Below are 14,519 nucleotides of genomic sequence, written 5' to 3' on the forward strand. Positions count from 1 at the left end.
TTCTTTTAGCACTGCGCAGCCTTTCAAACCAAAATTTCTGTCTTAGTATCTCATCACACGACTGAATTTCTGTTCCATCCTCGTCTTCCTACCCACAGGTATTAGTATGGCACACGCGGACAGAGAAGCCTGTGCTGGTAAATGAGGGCAAGAAAGGATTTACAGACTCTAACGTGGAGATATGACATACTTCATCTCACGCAGGTAATAACTGAGATTTTGAAATGCAAATTACAGCCTTTCCAGACTCCAGTGATTATTTTGGGAGGATTGTTCAAAGGAGAGCACACATGTGCACTGTGAGATATGGACCTTACCTCAAACACATGCCTGACCTTGTATGAAATGTGAAATGAGTGTGCCGTGAAAAGTTGAAGGCAGAAGTTCTGTCTCTGCCACACCATCACTTTGGTTCTGATTGAAATGTCTTAACAATGTCTCAAGAGGATGTATTTTTTCCTGTAATCAAATAGATTCAAAGTTGAATATTGGAACAGCTATTGGATTGGATTTTGATGGTGCTCATATCTAATCGATGTTCGTGTTGATTTTAGAGGAGTAAAGGTTCCTGATTCAACTTTACCTACATCCAAGGTGCATGGAGGAGGGAAAAAAGTCTGAACATGTTAAAATTTCAGCAACACTTGCAGTATATGGAACAACTTTATTGTCAGGCCGAGGTGTTTTGCCTCAGGGCCTTCATAACAATCACAGAACGTACCTGATTTTAGTGCTCACCTAACTTTGTCTCTGGCATCATTACAAAGTGGGCAACTTCTGTTTTCTAATATCTTGACAACTGTTGGATGATTGCCATGTAATATGGCACAGAGATCTATGTCTCCTATTAGGATCAGTTCTTATCATTTCATTGATTCTTTGACCCATCAGGTCAACATTTTTATTTTGTCCAATAGTTTTATGGTTTATTATCAAGTTTTAGAATTACTGTAGTTTGTGTTTTGAGCAGATAAGCACATGTTAGCATGTTTATCAAATGTGGTAAATAATTATACCTGTTTTGCAATAGCATGTTGACATTTTCATTGAGAGCATGTTTGAATAGCATTTAGCTCAAAACTCCACTGAGCCTGTTGCTGCATTCACATTATAAGGATGGTAGGAATAGGAAAGAGACCCATGTCTTGACTTCTAGTGTTCACACCATCAGGCCTATATTATTATTATTATTATTATTAGTAGTAGTAGTAGTAGTAGTAGTAGTATTGTTATTATTATTAGTAATAGTATTGTTGTTTTAGGGATTAAAATACTGTGCAAAAAACGCTATATCCATTAAATTTGAGTTAAATTTATTTTAAATATAAAATAGTCTCTCGTGGATGTTAATTCAGGTACTTGTTGTAATTAAGACTTAGAGTTGACATGATTTACAATTCCTAAATTCGTAAGTACGATAACTCCAGTATGAAATGAATGTTTGTACTGATTAAATGTAAACTTGTTGTTTCAGGGGACTCCACGGAGCTCATAGGAGCCAGAGTCGAAAATATTATCACAGCACAGTAGCTGTTCTTCAGTGCAGCCTAGAAATGGAGGAAACACCCATCCACCCCAGGAGGCAGCACAAAGCCATGTGCGTGTACCGACCAGAGTATCAAAGCACAACTGCACAAAAACAAGCCTGCCTGTTCTGTGTCTGGAGCACAGGCCGATGTGAGACCCCGGTGGTACTTGCCAAAAGGAGCCCAGCAAGGTCTACGAGGACAAAGGATGTTACATGATTTAAACTTCAAGAAGAGAAGGCACAACGAGCAATAAAGAGCCCTCTCAGCACAGACATCACCAGCCAACCCTCCAATCAGGATCAAATAGGACCCTTTTGTTCCGAGGCACGCTGGCTGTCAGGCACAGGGCTGCACAGAGGAATAAAAGGGTTTCTTGTCATAAGTGAGACAGACTGCACTGGGGGATCTGAGCCCTCCCCGTTTGTACTGTACAACACTGAGCTATTTAGATAGCACCCTGAGCCCAGCACTAATGAGGACTGGTACTCCTCAACACACATTAAACATGCTCAACTGCACATTATTAGTACTCAGACACACATGCACTCAAAAACACAGTGATTTATTATTGTGCAAAAACAATGACATTCCATACAGTCTTTTACTCAAGGAGTTTCTTTTTTCCTGACATGCTGTGGTACTACTGAGCTCTACTCATTTTAAAAAGAAGTTTCAGCATTCAGGCTTTCTTAATAAGCTAATATAAAAAAGTGAACCGAATGTTTCACTTCAGAATTATTTATTGTTTCAGTGTAACTGGTACTATTTACTTGTGAGTTGTGAGAGACAATGGGATATGAAGCCATTAGCCTAAAAACTGGATGTGCATCCTTTCAAATATTACAATGTATAATTATTCCCACCATGGATGGCTGGCTGGCAAGCGATGATTTCATACCCCACTGACTTGCAGCGGCACTGCTCACAAACACTAATTGTTCTCTCAGACTCTCAGACTTGTCACTTTAAAGTAAGAGTCTGATGTCACCACATTGCTGCTTGTGTTTCATTTAAAAGCTGTTCACACCACTTCTGCCTCCACCTCATGTTTTTCCCACAACATTTTTGTTTGCAGTGGTTGTTTTACAGGCTGTTTCCTGTTCAGTAACTGCCACGCAACACATATTCAAAATATTCACACAAGCAATACAAATCTAATTCTATGACATATAACAGCCATCCTCAAACAGAAACTATCCCCCTTTATATGGGAATCCAGAGGAAACGTGATGTCCACAGTGATTCTGCTCTATAGAATATGTCACTGGAACTAAAGGTACTGTATGTACATAGCTATAAACTGCTCCCATACAAATATGTCTCACTGTCTTTGATGCGTGAAGTTAAATGTTTGGCTGTGTCTATATGTGCATTTTAAAGTATTATATAAGAAGAAGAAGATGACTTAAACAGTGATGTTTCTGAATTGGAAGGTTTGATGTGATGTGATAAACACGTTTTACACAAATGCAAGGTTCACACAGGTGCTGATGACGGTCACTGGATGTCTGCTGCCATGCCAAGATCAGGTGTGTCCTCAAATTGGACCTTGTAGTCTCCCTCTTGCTCCTCAAACACAATGACCTTATTTATTTGAACACAAAGTACAAAGTATGGGACAGAGGGCCTGCTGTGTTCAAACACTGTTAATGTCAAATTCATCTTCCAAGTCATTTTTAATGCAAGGAAAAAGAACTTCAGAGGAATAGTTTAGCATTTTGGGTTATGCAAGATCAATGTCACTCTCATGTCTGTACTCTAAAAAAAGCAGATCGCTTTTAGATGGATAGAAACATGAATGTTATTTTTCCTTCCTCAAGGAAGAGGACAAAATATACAAATGCATTGTAGCCTATTTGGTGGTGTGAGGACTTCTCCACATCAGTAAATTCTAATTCTAATGTCCTGCAGCGTCTGCTTAATGTCTGAGAAAGAGTCATTTCACATTAAAACAATCTGCTGACTTCAAGGACTGTTGAGCCTACAATAAATATGTGAGTTGTGTTTAATTGTTCCATTACTTTATAGTGATAATTGGCACAATGATAGATGAACTTTGATGTTTGTCTTGCCTCACACTGTGTAGCCACAGATGGAGCAATAGGGCCACTTAAAGGGGAACAAATGTGAGATTTCAAGAATACAGGTTTTATATAACTAGAAAAAAGGCATACATTTATGAGAATAAAGAAGTATCGTTACATTATCATAAGTATCAGGACTTTGAAAAGATTGTACAAGACACTGTGTCTATTCTGAAGAAAGAACCACACGGACTTGGAGGAAATTTCCTCTTTTGTGGAGGATGAAATGTGTGTTGAAATGTCTGTGTTCTCTTCCAAGAGATTTTATAGTTTCTCGAGAAACAATGAGATTGGTAAATGGAGCGACGCATGCGAGCTAGTTCAGGCAGCCAACTCGAGCTGCGCTGCTCCAATCATGTGACATACCTCACTCTCCACAACCATCTATAATACACACCCACCTTATCAGGTGGTCTATTTAAGCAGAGAGAAATTTCCCATCATCCCCTTTGCTCGCACTGCTGCTGCAGTATTGCTACCAGTTGCTTCAGCCCCTCCACCACCCCAGCATCCACCTGTAGGCTCCAACGGGGGGTTACAAGTATTTGCCCATCATTCCTGTGTAATCATATCGGGGGGAGTGATTAAGTTGGAGCCTGGACGCCAAACACTAAACCTGTTCCACTGCTGCAATAAACGTTTGAACCTGAGTTGTCTGACGGAACTTTTTGGAAAGATTTTGGAAAATTCCAGCGAGCAGGAGATTTCATTGCAGCTTAAATCCTGAAAAATTATTAGTTTTTCACTTTTTTCTTGGTATGACTTTTTTTTCTCATTAAATTACAACTTTAGTCCCATCTTATTGTGTCTTTTTTCTCATCTAATTTATGACTTTTTCTTTTAATATTACAACTTTATTCTTGAAATCTCCAATATGTTTTTTCCCATTAAGGGGCCCCTATGCTCTGTCTTTGTGTCACACTCTCAGCAACACTAAAATAACATCATTGTTCTATGTGTGCGTTAATAAGGGATATGAGCAGATTAAAGTAATTTAAAAGTTACTTTTCGAGGCACTTATCTGTGCAACAACTCAATTACTTTTGAAAGAATTTACAAATGACTGTAACAATTTTTTGGTTTTCAAACACTGATAATGTACCAGGGTATTTCTGAGCCTGACACAGTAACCATTGATTAAATCAATGACATATACAACGTTAATTTGTGATTTCCCAAGGTGCTGTTGCTGAGCTAATGGTAACTTATCGTGTGGACATGAGAACAATATCAATCTTTTCATCTAATTTTTGGCAGGAAAAACAAATCAGTGTATTTCCAAAAGGTCAAACGGTTCCTCTAGCTGTACCTGGTTGATTCCACTGTTGAGAAAGGGACTGGGGAGGTAGAGAGCCTGCTGGGGTCCAATGGACCAGTATCGGCCCAGATTCAGCCCATTGATAAACACAACCCCTTTCTCCCAGCCCTGTGGACCCAAAGACAAGGTCACTGCTTCACAATGCATACATGAAGTAATTGTTCAAAAATGTACAAAAAACACATCATGTGTTTGCTGTGACTTACTGGCAGCTTCACAAAAGTGTCACTGGGATACCCGTACGCAAACATCCTCCCCATGAAAAATCCAGGGAAGCTGGGATTCTCAGGAAGAGATTTCCATGGTGCCTGATAAAGACTGGAATAAGGCATAAAATTCAAATACACTATTAGAACAAAATGAAAGTGATATGCAGCATGTTAGATTTAATAAAGCATACGAACCTATCAATAAAGCTGGGTTTCATATCCAGACTGTATATTGTAAAATTCCGCAAGGGAATATTGTTTAATAAAATGTCTCCCAGAAGGCCTGTAAAAAGCATAAATCAAAATTGACTTGTATACTATCCACTGAGTGCTTGAGTGGTTTAATGGCATGCAATAGCAATGAACTACATATTGTCTGTCAATCACCTTTATGTTGTTTGTCAAGGTCCCTTCCCTGGTGAACTCGTCCACAGTTCTCCACCAGTAAACTCAAGGTTCGCCGCTCCTGTAGGGATTGTTTGCTTTTATGTCTTTGGCAAGTTTTAACAGCCAGCACTTCAGATTCCATCACCTCCAGTAAAACACTGTGAATGACGTTTATTTTACATCTGCCTTCGGTGACCAACTTGATGCCATACCTTACCATCAGGAACCGCCAGCTCCACGTTCTGGCGCTTGAAAAGGCCAATGTAGTTTCTGTCAACAAACACCTAGGAAAAAAAACATTCCCGTAGATGACATTGTTTTATAGTAAAGAACAGAAAGTCTGATTTGAATGAAGAGAATGTCTCAAGACTGGTCTTAGGCCCGTGAGATACTTGCTGTTTAACCACACGCACATGTTGGCAACCGGCTGCATCATGAACGTTCATGTTTACGTACTTGCTTAGATGCTACGCGTGTTACTGGAGGATTCCAGTAGAGGGCACACCCTCAGACTTAAGATTGTAGGGCTCTCGGTTCTATAATCTTTGACTAAGATGGTGACACGCAAGGAGATCAATATTTGGCTCATGTTAAGTTCAACACAGGAAGAGCAATGCAGATCGTGCATTCGTAGGTGGTATGTCAGACCTCTAAACGTCATGACAACGACAAGTTCAATTCTCTTGTTCTGCCAATGTGGCTCCACCCTTTCTGTTGCTGATGACGTACCCACTGACCCTGTTAAGGACTCGCTCCTGCCCTGACCTTTATGTGGGTATTGCATCTTGCGTATGCATCACATTCATTTTCTGCCCAACCTACGCACCAAATGTGATGCGAAGCAGCCATCATGCGTACAAGTGGGTAACATCTACTCTAACTCTTAAGGGAACATATTTTCCAACGTGTAAAACTGTTTGTTGCAATTTTGTTGCAACAGCTACAAATATATCGAGGATCATAATGTATCAAATTGCAGTCCACCACATCCATACTGCATAAAGTCAGAGCGAGTGAAATCATGCCTTCATGCACATCGAGGACTCACTAAGGCTCTGTCTCGGACGTTGTCTCCAGACTTCAAGGATCCTCCGCTGGTGATGGTGGTCTCGTACAGCGTGTACCCAAACGACTGGCCATTCCCGTTGTTCACAGGAAGACTCTCCATGTTTACTGGCCTGACTGACTTAAATGGCTGTGGAGCAAATTGAAACAGTTAAGATACCTTGACGGAGAAGCACCGCTCTTTTCGTTACACATGTAGGCTACAGATAATCTTACATAGAACATACTCCCTCAGTGAAGCTCAGAGCATCCCATAATGACAGGTGCTGGTACATGATAGCTGGTTCATAAGCCTCTCTGTAATGCAGGGCTGGCAGGTCAGGGAAACTCTCACCTCCTGAACAGAGAGGTCACAGACGGTATCAAGCCGCGGGCTCAGTCACATCATCGCTGTTTTCTCATCCATATCAACTTACTGTTGAGGCGGTGGAGTAGATCCCTAAGGAGATGGTACTTTGGAGTGTACTCCCCAGCTTCAGACAAGGGAGCATCATAATCTGGAAAACATGGTGTGACAAACCGTAGATTAACTATCATGCACTGCCACCTGCTGGGTGTTGAGTGCAATGCTGTTCTCTCGACAAGTGGGAAAACACGCCAGTGCTACATCAATATAATCAATTTTTTTGCATAAAAGACACAACTGATTTGCTTGTGACAGAGCACAGGACACAGAGGAACAAACCATAGCTGGGGACCAGTGCTTTGTAGGACGGATTAGTGAGTGCTCCGCTCATGAAGCCAAAGCTGGAGCCTCCATGGAACATGTAGAGGTTGACAGACATGCCTCGTCTCAGGATTTCCCTGATGGTGGACACCATATCTGACAACAAGGTCAACATGTGCTCTGTTAACAAACTGACTCCTTTGAAATACAGGTCCCTGCAGCAGGGAAAACATTACATCACATTTACACCTTGAATGTTTTTTGCATTAATCGTTTTTGTCAGTTGTATTTGCATCGTTGCCAAGTAGCTGATGTTCCTCTGACAAAAAGCGAAGCCGTAGGAAAATATGTAAAAAGAAATGAAACAGAAATTATTTGTTTACAGGAGCTGATCGTGACTAGTGATTAATGTCAAATACAGAAAAATTACACTGGCAAATAAACAAAGGATTTTAAGTGATAACTAAGTATCTCTGTTCAGGTACAGAACTGGATTCAGCTCATACAGGTTTTCAAATGTGAATCTGCTGTATAGTTATTGTCAAAGTCAAAAGAAATCAAAAAGCCTTTTGACCAATGGGTTCTAATTTTGTCAAAAGAATCGTTACATATATTAATTGATTTCAGGTTCTTAAAGTTTGCAGCTGCACGTGAGTCCTCTGCAAAATTGCACTTTAGGAATCTTCTCAGCAAAGACCTGATATTTAATAAAAAGTTCAAAATGAATGTGTCAAATCCAAACCAATAATATTCTTGATTCTCATTTATCTTGGGTGAAATATTGTAGTATGTAAATTCTTACCCTCTGGAGGAAGCACATGGTGGAGGTCCCCCCACACGTCATACCCGCCAGTCCAATAGTCCATGACGATAGCGGGGCTGTTGGGCTGACAGTTTGAGTGCACAAAACACACCATCGGTTAACTTACACTGCTGATTAGTCCACATTCAAGTGTGTCATGTCCTTTGTGACAGCAAGTGAAACAATGTAGACAGGTGAGCTACACACCTGGATAGCATTCAGATCCTGGATGTCTCTTTGACTTAGCTTCTGCAGCTTCACTGATCTGATGGCTACAAAATAGGAGATCACAAGTTCAGCTGCGTGTGTGTGTGTGTGTGTGTGTGTGTGTGTGTGTGTGTGTGTGTGTGTGTGTGTGTGTGTGTGTGTGTGTGTGTGTGTGTGTGTGTGCATGCATTAGGGCGCGTGTGTGTGTACCTCCAATAACACCCCCCGACTTCAATGCATTGCGGTTGTCTGATGTAAGTAGGAGCTCGCTGATCCCTCTGGACTGTAAAGCCTTTCAAAATTAAACAGAATGTCAAGCCCTGGTGTTTTGAACATCATCAGGATGGTCAGTTGTATCACTATCCATTCTACATCTGAGTTTATATATGACTGAAGGGGCATTTAAAAAAAAATAATTTTAATCACATTACCTCTTTGATAAAAAGCATGTAACCTTCATCCTTTGCAAAGGATCCATACTCATTTTCCACCTGCACTGCAATAATGGGACCTCCTTTCTTAAACTAAATCAAAAACAAACATCATGTTATAAGAATGACAAGTGGAGCTACAACACATATTTCTAGCATCACTGATTTAAAAGAAACATGGACCTGCAGAGGAACCACTTTTGGTATAAGTTTGTCAAAGAAAGTGTTGACAGCCTGAGTGAAGCCTGCGTAAGTCGTCCTCAGTCTCATGCTGTCGTCTCGGAGCAGCCAGCTGCAAAGACGCAGACAAAGAGATGCTTATAGGTATGACGAAAACCACAGAGCTGCAGGGACAATGTAGGCACAGTACGTCTAGTATACTGAACAAAGATTTGCATACTGGACCAGTCCTCCCTTTCAGCAAGATTTGACTTTTTCACCCTGGTTTGCACTTAATAAAAAAAAAGTGTTATATTGTGGTTCAGATTAAGTGGCTTGTGTGCTGTCGGGTAAATTCCCTTACAAACTTAATTCTACAATATTTATTCAGGGACATTTGGAGCTCTAACAATAACGTATTACACAAGCCTTGGTTTAAAATCTGCATCATGCATACACAGGGTTTGTGCATTCACTTGACAGAAGGAGATACAGCAACAAAGATTTCGGGGGGTTGAACCATGTGGTATATGCATTTACTATTGGACAACAGAGGCAGCAAGTCTATACAATCTAATGTACTTCATTTCCTCAAATATTTAGAACACAAGCATTACCTCGGCAGTCCTCCGAGGTCCAGCTCAGAGGATATGTACGGCCCTGGACGTAAAATTACCCACAATTCCAATTCAGCAGCAAGGCTGATGTAGGCTCTGCAACCAAGACAGGAAAAGGAAACAACAAGAGGTTTCTATTCGCACCAAGACATTAAGTTAGACTCCATAACCCATTATCTTAGGAGCGTGTGCTCTGCAACAACAGTGGCAGGCCAAGGTGTTATGTGCCTCGTCACTCATCCTCGCTGTGTGCTTGACTGCTTGATAAGTTGCTGTTGCCATGGAGATCCCACTGTTGTCAGGTGGGACTCTAGCCTCTATCTTCTCCCCCGAGCACCAGGAGAGTATTCCCAATTCACCTTGGGGCAGGTAATATTGTTAGTGGTGTATTTCTTTCCTTTGTCTTTTTAAGGTCAATATTTGCATCGATGAAAGTATGATCTACAGATACAGGACCAGCACATGCTTTGGTGATAAATGAATATTTTGTTTTCAAGTCAGATGCAAACTACTCCTTACACTAAATCCAGCTGTGTTTGGAAGTTGAAGGCTCCTCTCTCTGGTTGGTGCAGACTCCATGGCACATACCTGCAAGGATATTCGTTGTTAATGCTCAAATGTTGGCCGGGCGTGCGACACAAAAAACACATGTAGCGGGATTCTTACGTAGTAAGTGTGTTGATGCCACAGGCCTTCATTTTCATCAGCCGGTCCCTCCAGTAGGCCCTGGGCACACGGAAATAGTGGATGGATCCCCCGATGATGTGGAAGGGCTCTCCCCCCAGGGTGAACTGCGAGGCGTTGGCGCTCAAGCCCACTTTCCTGCTTATCCTCCATCCCCCTGCTGGCACTCTGGAAGGGGAGTTGTTGTTTATTGTAGCACAGAGGCCATTGTATGGGAACTGACCACATGACATGCTTGGTAGGAATTTGCGGACGCTTGTGTTGGCAAGCAGCAAGAGAATATTTGAATTTTAGTGGGAGGACAGACAATATATTTCTATATTTTTCCCGAAATAACAGGAATATATAAAAATATAAAAATAATAAAATCCTTCATTATTAATGTCCCCAAGGCAAAAACAATATAAGCAATATTTAGAAATAGAGTAATATTGTTGCACTTAATAATAGCTTTAATAATCTATCCTGCCATATTTTCCTATCCTATTTATAGAGATGAATTATAATATCTGTAGTGTTTAGTGTCTTTGAGTATTTTCATCACATTTATGGTAAAGTATTACACTCTAATGTATATAATATTCTAATATTGCCTTGACAACATAATGGATTATTCATTCACAATAAGGTATAACATTTACCACACAATGCCTCATAACAACTTTAACTGAAATATACTGAACAATAGCAAGAACTTTACTTACCTGAGGTGTCTGTAGTACATGATGAATCCAACAATGCACAGACAGATAAGTGCATATTTCCTTTTCTGCACATTTCTTATCCTCAGGACAACCATGGATGTGTGTGACATGGACAGTGGCAGCAGGGTGAAGTGTACAGCAGCATCTGAGCACAGACGAACGCATGATGCAGGCGTGAACAGTGCACCGCCTCGTGGGTGTGACCCTGCACAGCCATAGAAATCTGATACACCTCATTAACAGGGTGAAGCCTTCGTTTGTGTCTCCCTATGTCTCCCTAAGGAAAACATATACTTTTATACTACAGTTACACTTTTTTTAAAATTTGGATAGTTTGTCTTAAAATCCAATATAGTGTATTTCAGTCTTATAATATGACATCATCATGCACTTCATTCGACTGCAGTGCGTTGAGGTTTCAAGGCTTTTGTAAAGTATAGTATCATATAAGTAGAAAGATTTACCTATACACAATTTTACGAAAACCCTTAACAATCAAGCCCCTTCATATATCAAAGAGCTCATATATCCCCATATTATCCAAATAGATCACTTCGCTCCCAAAACACAGGCTCTCTGTGGTTCCAAGAATCTGTGGGAGTCGAGGTAGAGCCTTCAGCTACCAGGCTCCTCTCCTGTGGAACCAGCTCCCACTCTGGGTTCGGGAGGCAGACACCATCTCTACATTTAAGGTTGAATACTATAATGTGTTAATTGATCAGAGCCATGAATCCTGTATCTATATTCAGAAAGACATACACAGGTAGATGTTACTTTACTTGTTATATTTATTTACAAGATTAACAATATATACAATATTCACGTCATTAAAACATTTATGATATTTACATATGCCCAAAGGGGGAATGGGGTGAGGGGTTTGTTTTGAGGAGGAGAAAAAGGGTGAGGTGAGAATAGGTGAGACCTTCACTGTCCCCAGCTGCTGCTCCTCTCTTCTCCACATCCTCTCAACACTTTCCAGCTCGTTCTCTGTCTCACTCAGCTTTTCAGAGAAGGCCAGGTAGGATTTGGAGGAAGCACTCATGATGAGCTGGTCCTTGTTTATCAGCTCATCCTCCAGTCTCCTCTGTCCGACCTTCAGCAGGTTGACCTGCTCCTTCAGAGCCTGGTTCTCCTTCTCCACCTCCTTCTTTCTGCTCCAGCTCGTCTCTGCCTCTACCTCTCTGCAGCTCAGTCTCTCAGTTGGAGTCATCTCCTGCTGCAGCTTCACCTCCAGCGTCTCTGCCCGACTCTTCTTCAGCTCCTTTTCTTTGGCCGTGAGCTCGGCCAGGCAGTCAATGTAAGCATTGGTACAAGCTCTCCTTTTCTTGGTTTCACTCATGATGAGCTGGTTCTTGTGTATCAGCTCATCCTCCAGCCTCCTCTGTCCAACCTTCAGCAGGTTGACCTGCTCCTTCAGAGCCTGGTTCTCCTTCTCCACCTCCAGCTCTCTATTCCAGCTTGTCTCGGGCTGAGGTGGCTCCTGGTGCAGACTTGCCTCCAGACTCTTACACTTGGCCTGACACACAGTGAGCTCGACCAGGCAGACCATGTAGGCTTTGCAGCGAGCACGCCGTTTCTTGGTCTCTTTTTTTACGAGACCATCTTTGTCTTTCAGCTGGTCCTGCAGCTGCTCCACCTGCTCCTTCAGAGACGAGTTTCCATCTTTGAGAGCTTTATTCTCACCCATGGCTCAGAGGAGTTCGGCTTTGAGGCTCGTCACAGTGTCTGGTTCCTGCATGGTTCACAACGGCTTTCAAGAAGCTTCTGCTCTCGTCTGGATCTTGTAGGCAAATGAAGTTTGTCTGCAGGTGACATGAAATAGTGTTTAAGATTCAGGTGAAATTGATCTATTGACAGACATTCAATATAAAATAATTGACAGAGAGAGAGAGACACAGAGAGAGAGAGAGACAGACTGGCTGGTTTAAGAGAGAGAGAGAGAGACAGAGAGAGAGACACAGATAAATAGACACAGAAAAATAATTGCAACAGCAAAAAATAATAAACACTTCAATTAGATAATTTATACTTCTTCTCTCACACACACACACACACACACACACACACACACACACACACACACACACACACACACACACACACACACACACACACACACACACACACACACACACACACACACACACGCAGCTGAACTTGTGATCTCCTATTTTGTAGCCATCAGATCAGTGAAGCTGCAGAAGCTAAGTCAAAGAGACATCCAGGATCTGAATGTTATCCAGGTGTGTAGCTCACCTGTCTACATTGTTTCACTTGCTGTCACAAAGGACATGACACACTTGAATGTGGACTAATCAGCAGTGTAAGTTAACCGATGGTGTGTTTTGTGCACTCAAACTGTCAGCCCAACAGCCCCGCTATCGTCATGGACTATTGGACTGGCGGGTATGACGTGTGGGGGGACCTCCACCATGTGCTTCCTCCAGAGGGTAAGAATTTACATACTACAATATTTCACCCAAGATAAATGAGAATCAAGAATATTATTGGTTTGGATTTGACACATTCATTTTGAACTTTTTACTAAACATCAGGTCTTTGCTGAGAAGAGTCCTAAAGTGCAATTTTGCAGAGGACTCACATGCACTCAGTTAAAAATGAAAGACCAGTGAACTGTCCTCCTCCAGTGAACAATGTCTGATCCCCCACTGAGACCTGAAAGCTTGTGTTCTACTCTCAGGTGAGCTACTACCAAACCTTCAAAACACTTCACCACATCTGTCCAGCCTTCACCCAATACCTGGTTCTTCCTGCTCTTCCATGCGGCCAGTTTAGCCATGCCAAACAGGAAGTTCATCAGGACTAGTGGTGCTCTGTTTCCTTTATAATATTTTGGCCCGAAAACAAATAACGGGACAGAAAAGTTTTCCCCCAGAGCCTCCATCTACTGCTGCAGTAATTTAAACAAAACCTCTAATCGAGGACAAGACACCACTAAGAGAGAGAGAGAGAGAGAGAGAGAGAGAGAGAGAGAGAGAGAGAGAGAGAGAGAGAGAGAGAGAGAGAGAGAGACTCCCTCATCAGTCACCATAGCAACCAGATGCTATCAGGTATAGCTCATTCATTTAAATATAAGCAGCAGAAAACACAAGACAAGCTGTCAACAATATTCCCACATTTGTCATGAAAGCAACCACCCTCTTGAAAACCAGTTGGTGCAACTCAAGGGGTTTATCCCATTTGAATAAATACATTTCACAACAACCAGCACAGAAACCAGCACATTATCAACATTTAACAGCAGCAGGTAACAGCAGCAGCTTCATTAGTAGCTTAATTTCAAACTTTAATTATGAGCCTGAATTGTAGAGGTTAGCATGCTGGATAAATACAGACTTCAACAGAGTGAGACATGACCTCACACAAGGTCAGAGTGCAATAACCAACTGTCTTAAACTTTAGCAGTATTTAAGGCTAAGTCAAAAGGACAACAGCCAATCAGAGGACTCCTGTCAAAAGGTGTCCAATCAGATTCGTCCTGTTGTCACAGCCACAGTGGAGTTATTGATGGAATGTAACTGTCAATCAAAATCAGCTTCAAATTCAAATCTCAGCATCTGGTTGCTATGGTGATGAAAACACCTGCTGATGAAGGCATGAAGTCCTCCATCGGCAGAGTGGTGAGTAGATCA

At 41.6% G+C, this 14,519-nt stretch overlaps 2 protein-coding genes across 4 annotated transcripts in view; one reads left to right on the plus strand and one right to left on the minus strand.

Moving 5' to 3' along the window:
• The window catches only part of b3gat1b (beta-1,3-glucuronyltransferase 1 (glucuronosyltransferase P) b), an 89,227-nt gene extending 86,383 nt beyond the window's left edge, over nt 1–2,844 (plus strand). For all 3 annotated transcript variants that reach the window (XM_035179311.2, XM_035179309.2, XM_035179310.2), the window contains exons 7-8: nt 99–204; nt 1,475–2,844. In XM_035179311.2, the coding sequence (XP_035035202.1) occupies nt 99–185 (87 nt within the window). In that variant the 3' untranslated portion in view covers nt 186–204; nt 1,475–2,844. The remainder of the gene's footprint in view (nt 1–98; nt 205–1,474) is intronic.
• LOC118122544 (beta-galactosidase-1-like protein 2) lies at nt 2,073–10,991 on the minus strand. Its single transcript, XM_035179308.2, has 19 exons — nt 10,864–10,991; nt 10,142–10,327; nt 9,995–10,063; nt 9,476–9,571; nt 8,883–8,991; nt 8,700–8,792; nt 8,479–8,560; nt 8,269–8,333; nt 8,062–8,146; nt 7,278–7,415; nt 7,009–7,089; nt 6,820–6,929; nt 6,576–6,722; nt 5,740–5,811; nt 5,528–5,606; nt 5,336–5,423; nt 5,138–5,249; nt 4,923–5,039; nt 2,073–3,113 (listed from the first exon to the last, which is right to left on the minus strand). Exons 1-19 carry the CDS (start codon nt 10,971–10,973, stop codon nt 3,027–3,029), a joined length of 1,926 nt encoding a protein of 641 aa, XP_035035199.1. The 5' UTR covers nt 10,974–10,991; the 3' UTR covers nt 2,073–3,026.
• Between the last annotated feature and the right edge of the window lie 3,528 nt (nt 10,992–14,519).

Source organism: Hippoglossus stenolepis, chromosome 15 (genome assembly GCF_022539355.2).
Source record: "Hippoglossus stenolepis isolate QCI-W04-F060 chromosome 15, HSTE1.2, whole genome shotgun sequence".
NCBI lineage: Eukaryota > Metazoa > Chordata > Actinopteri > Pleuronectiformes > Pleuronectidae > Hippoglossus > Hippoglossus stenolepis.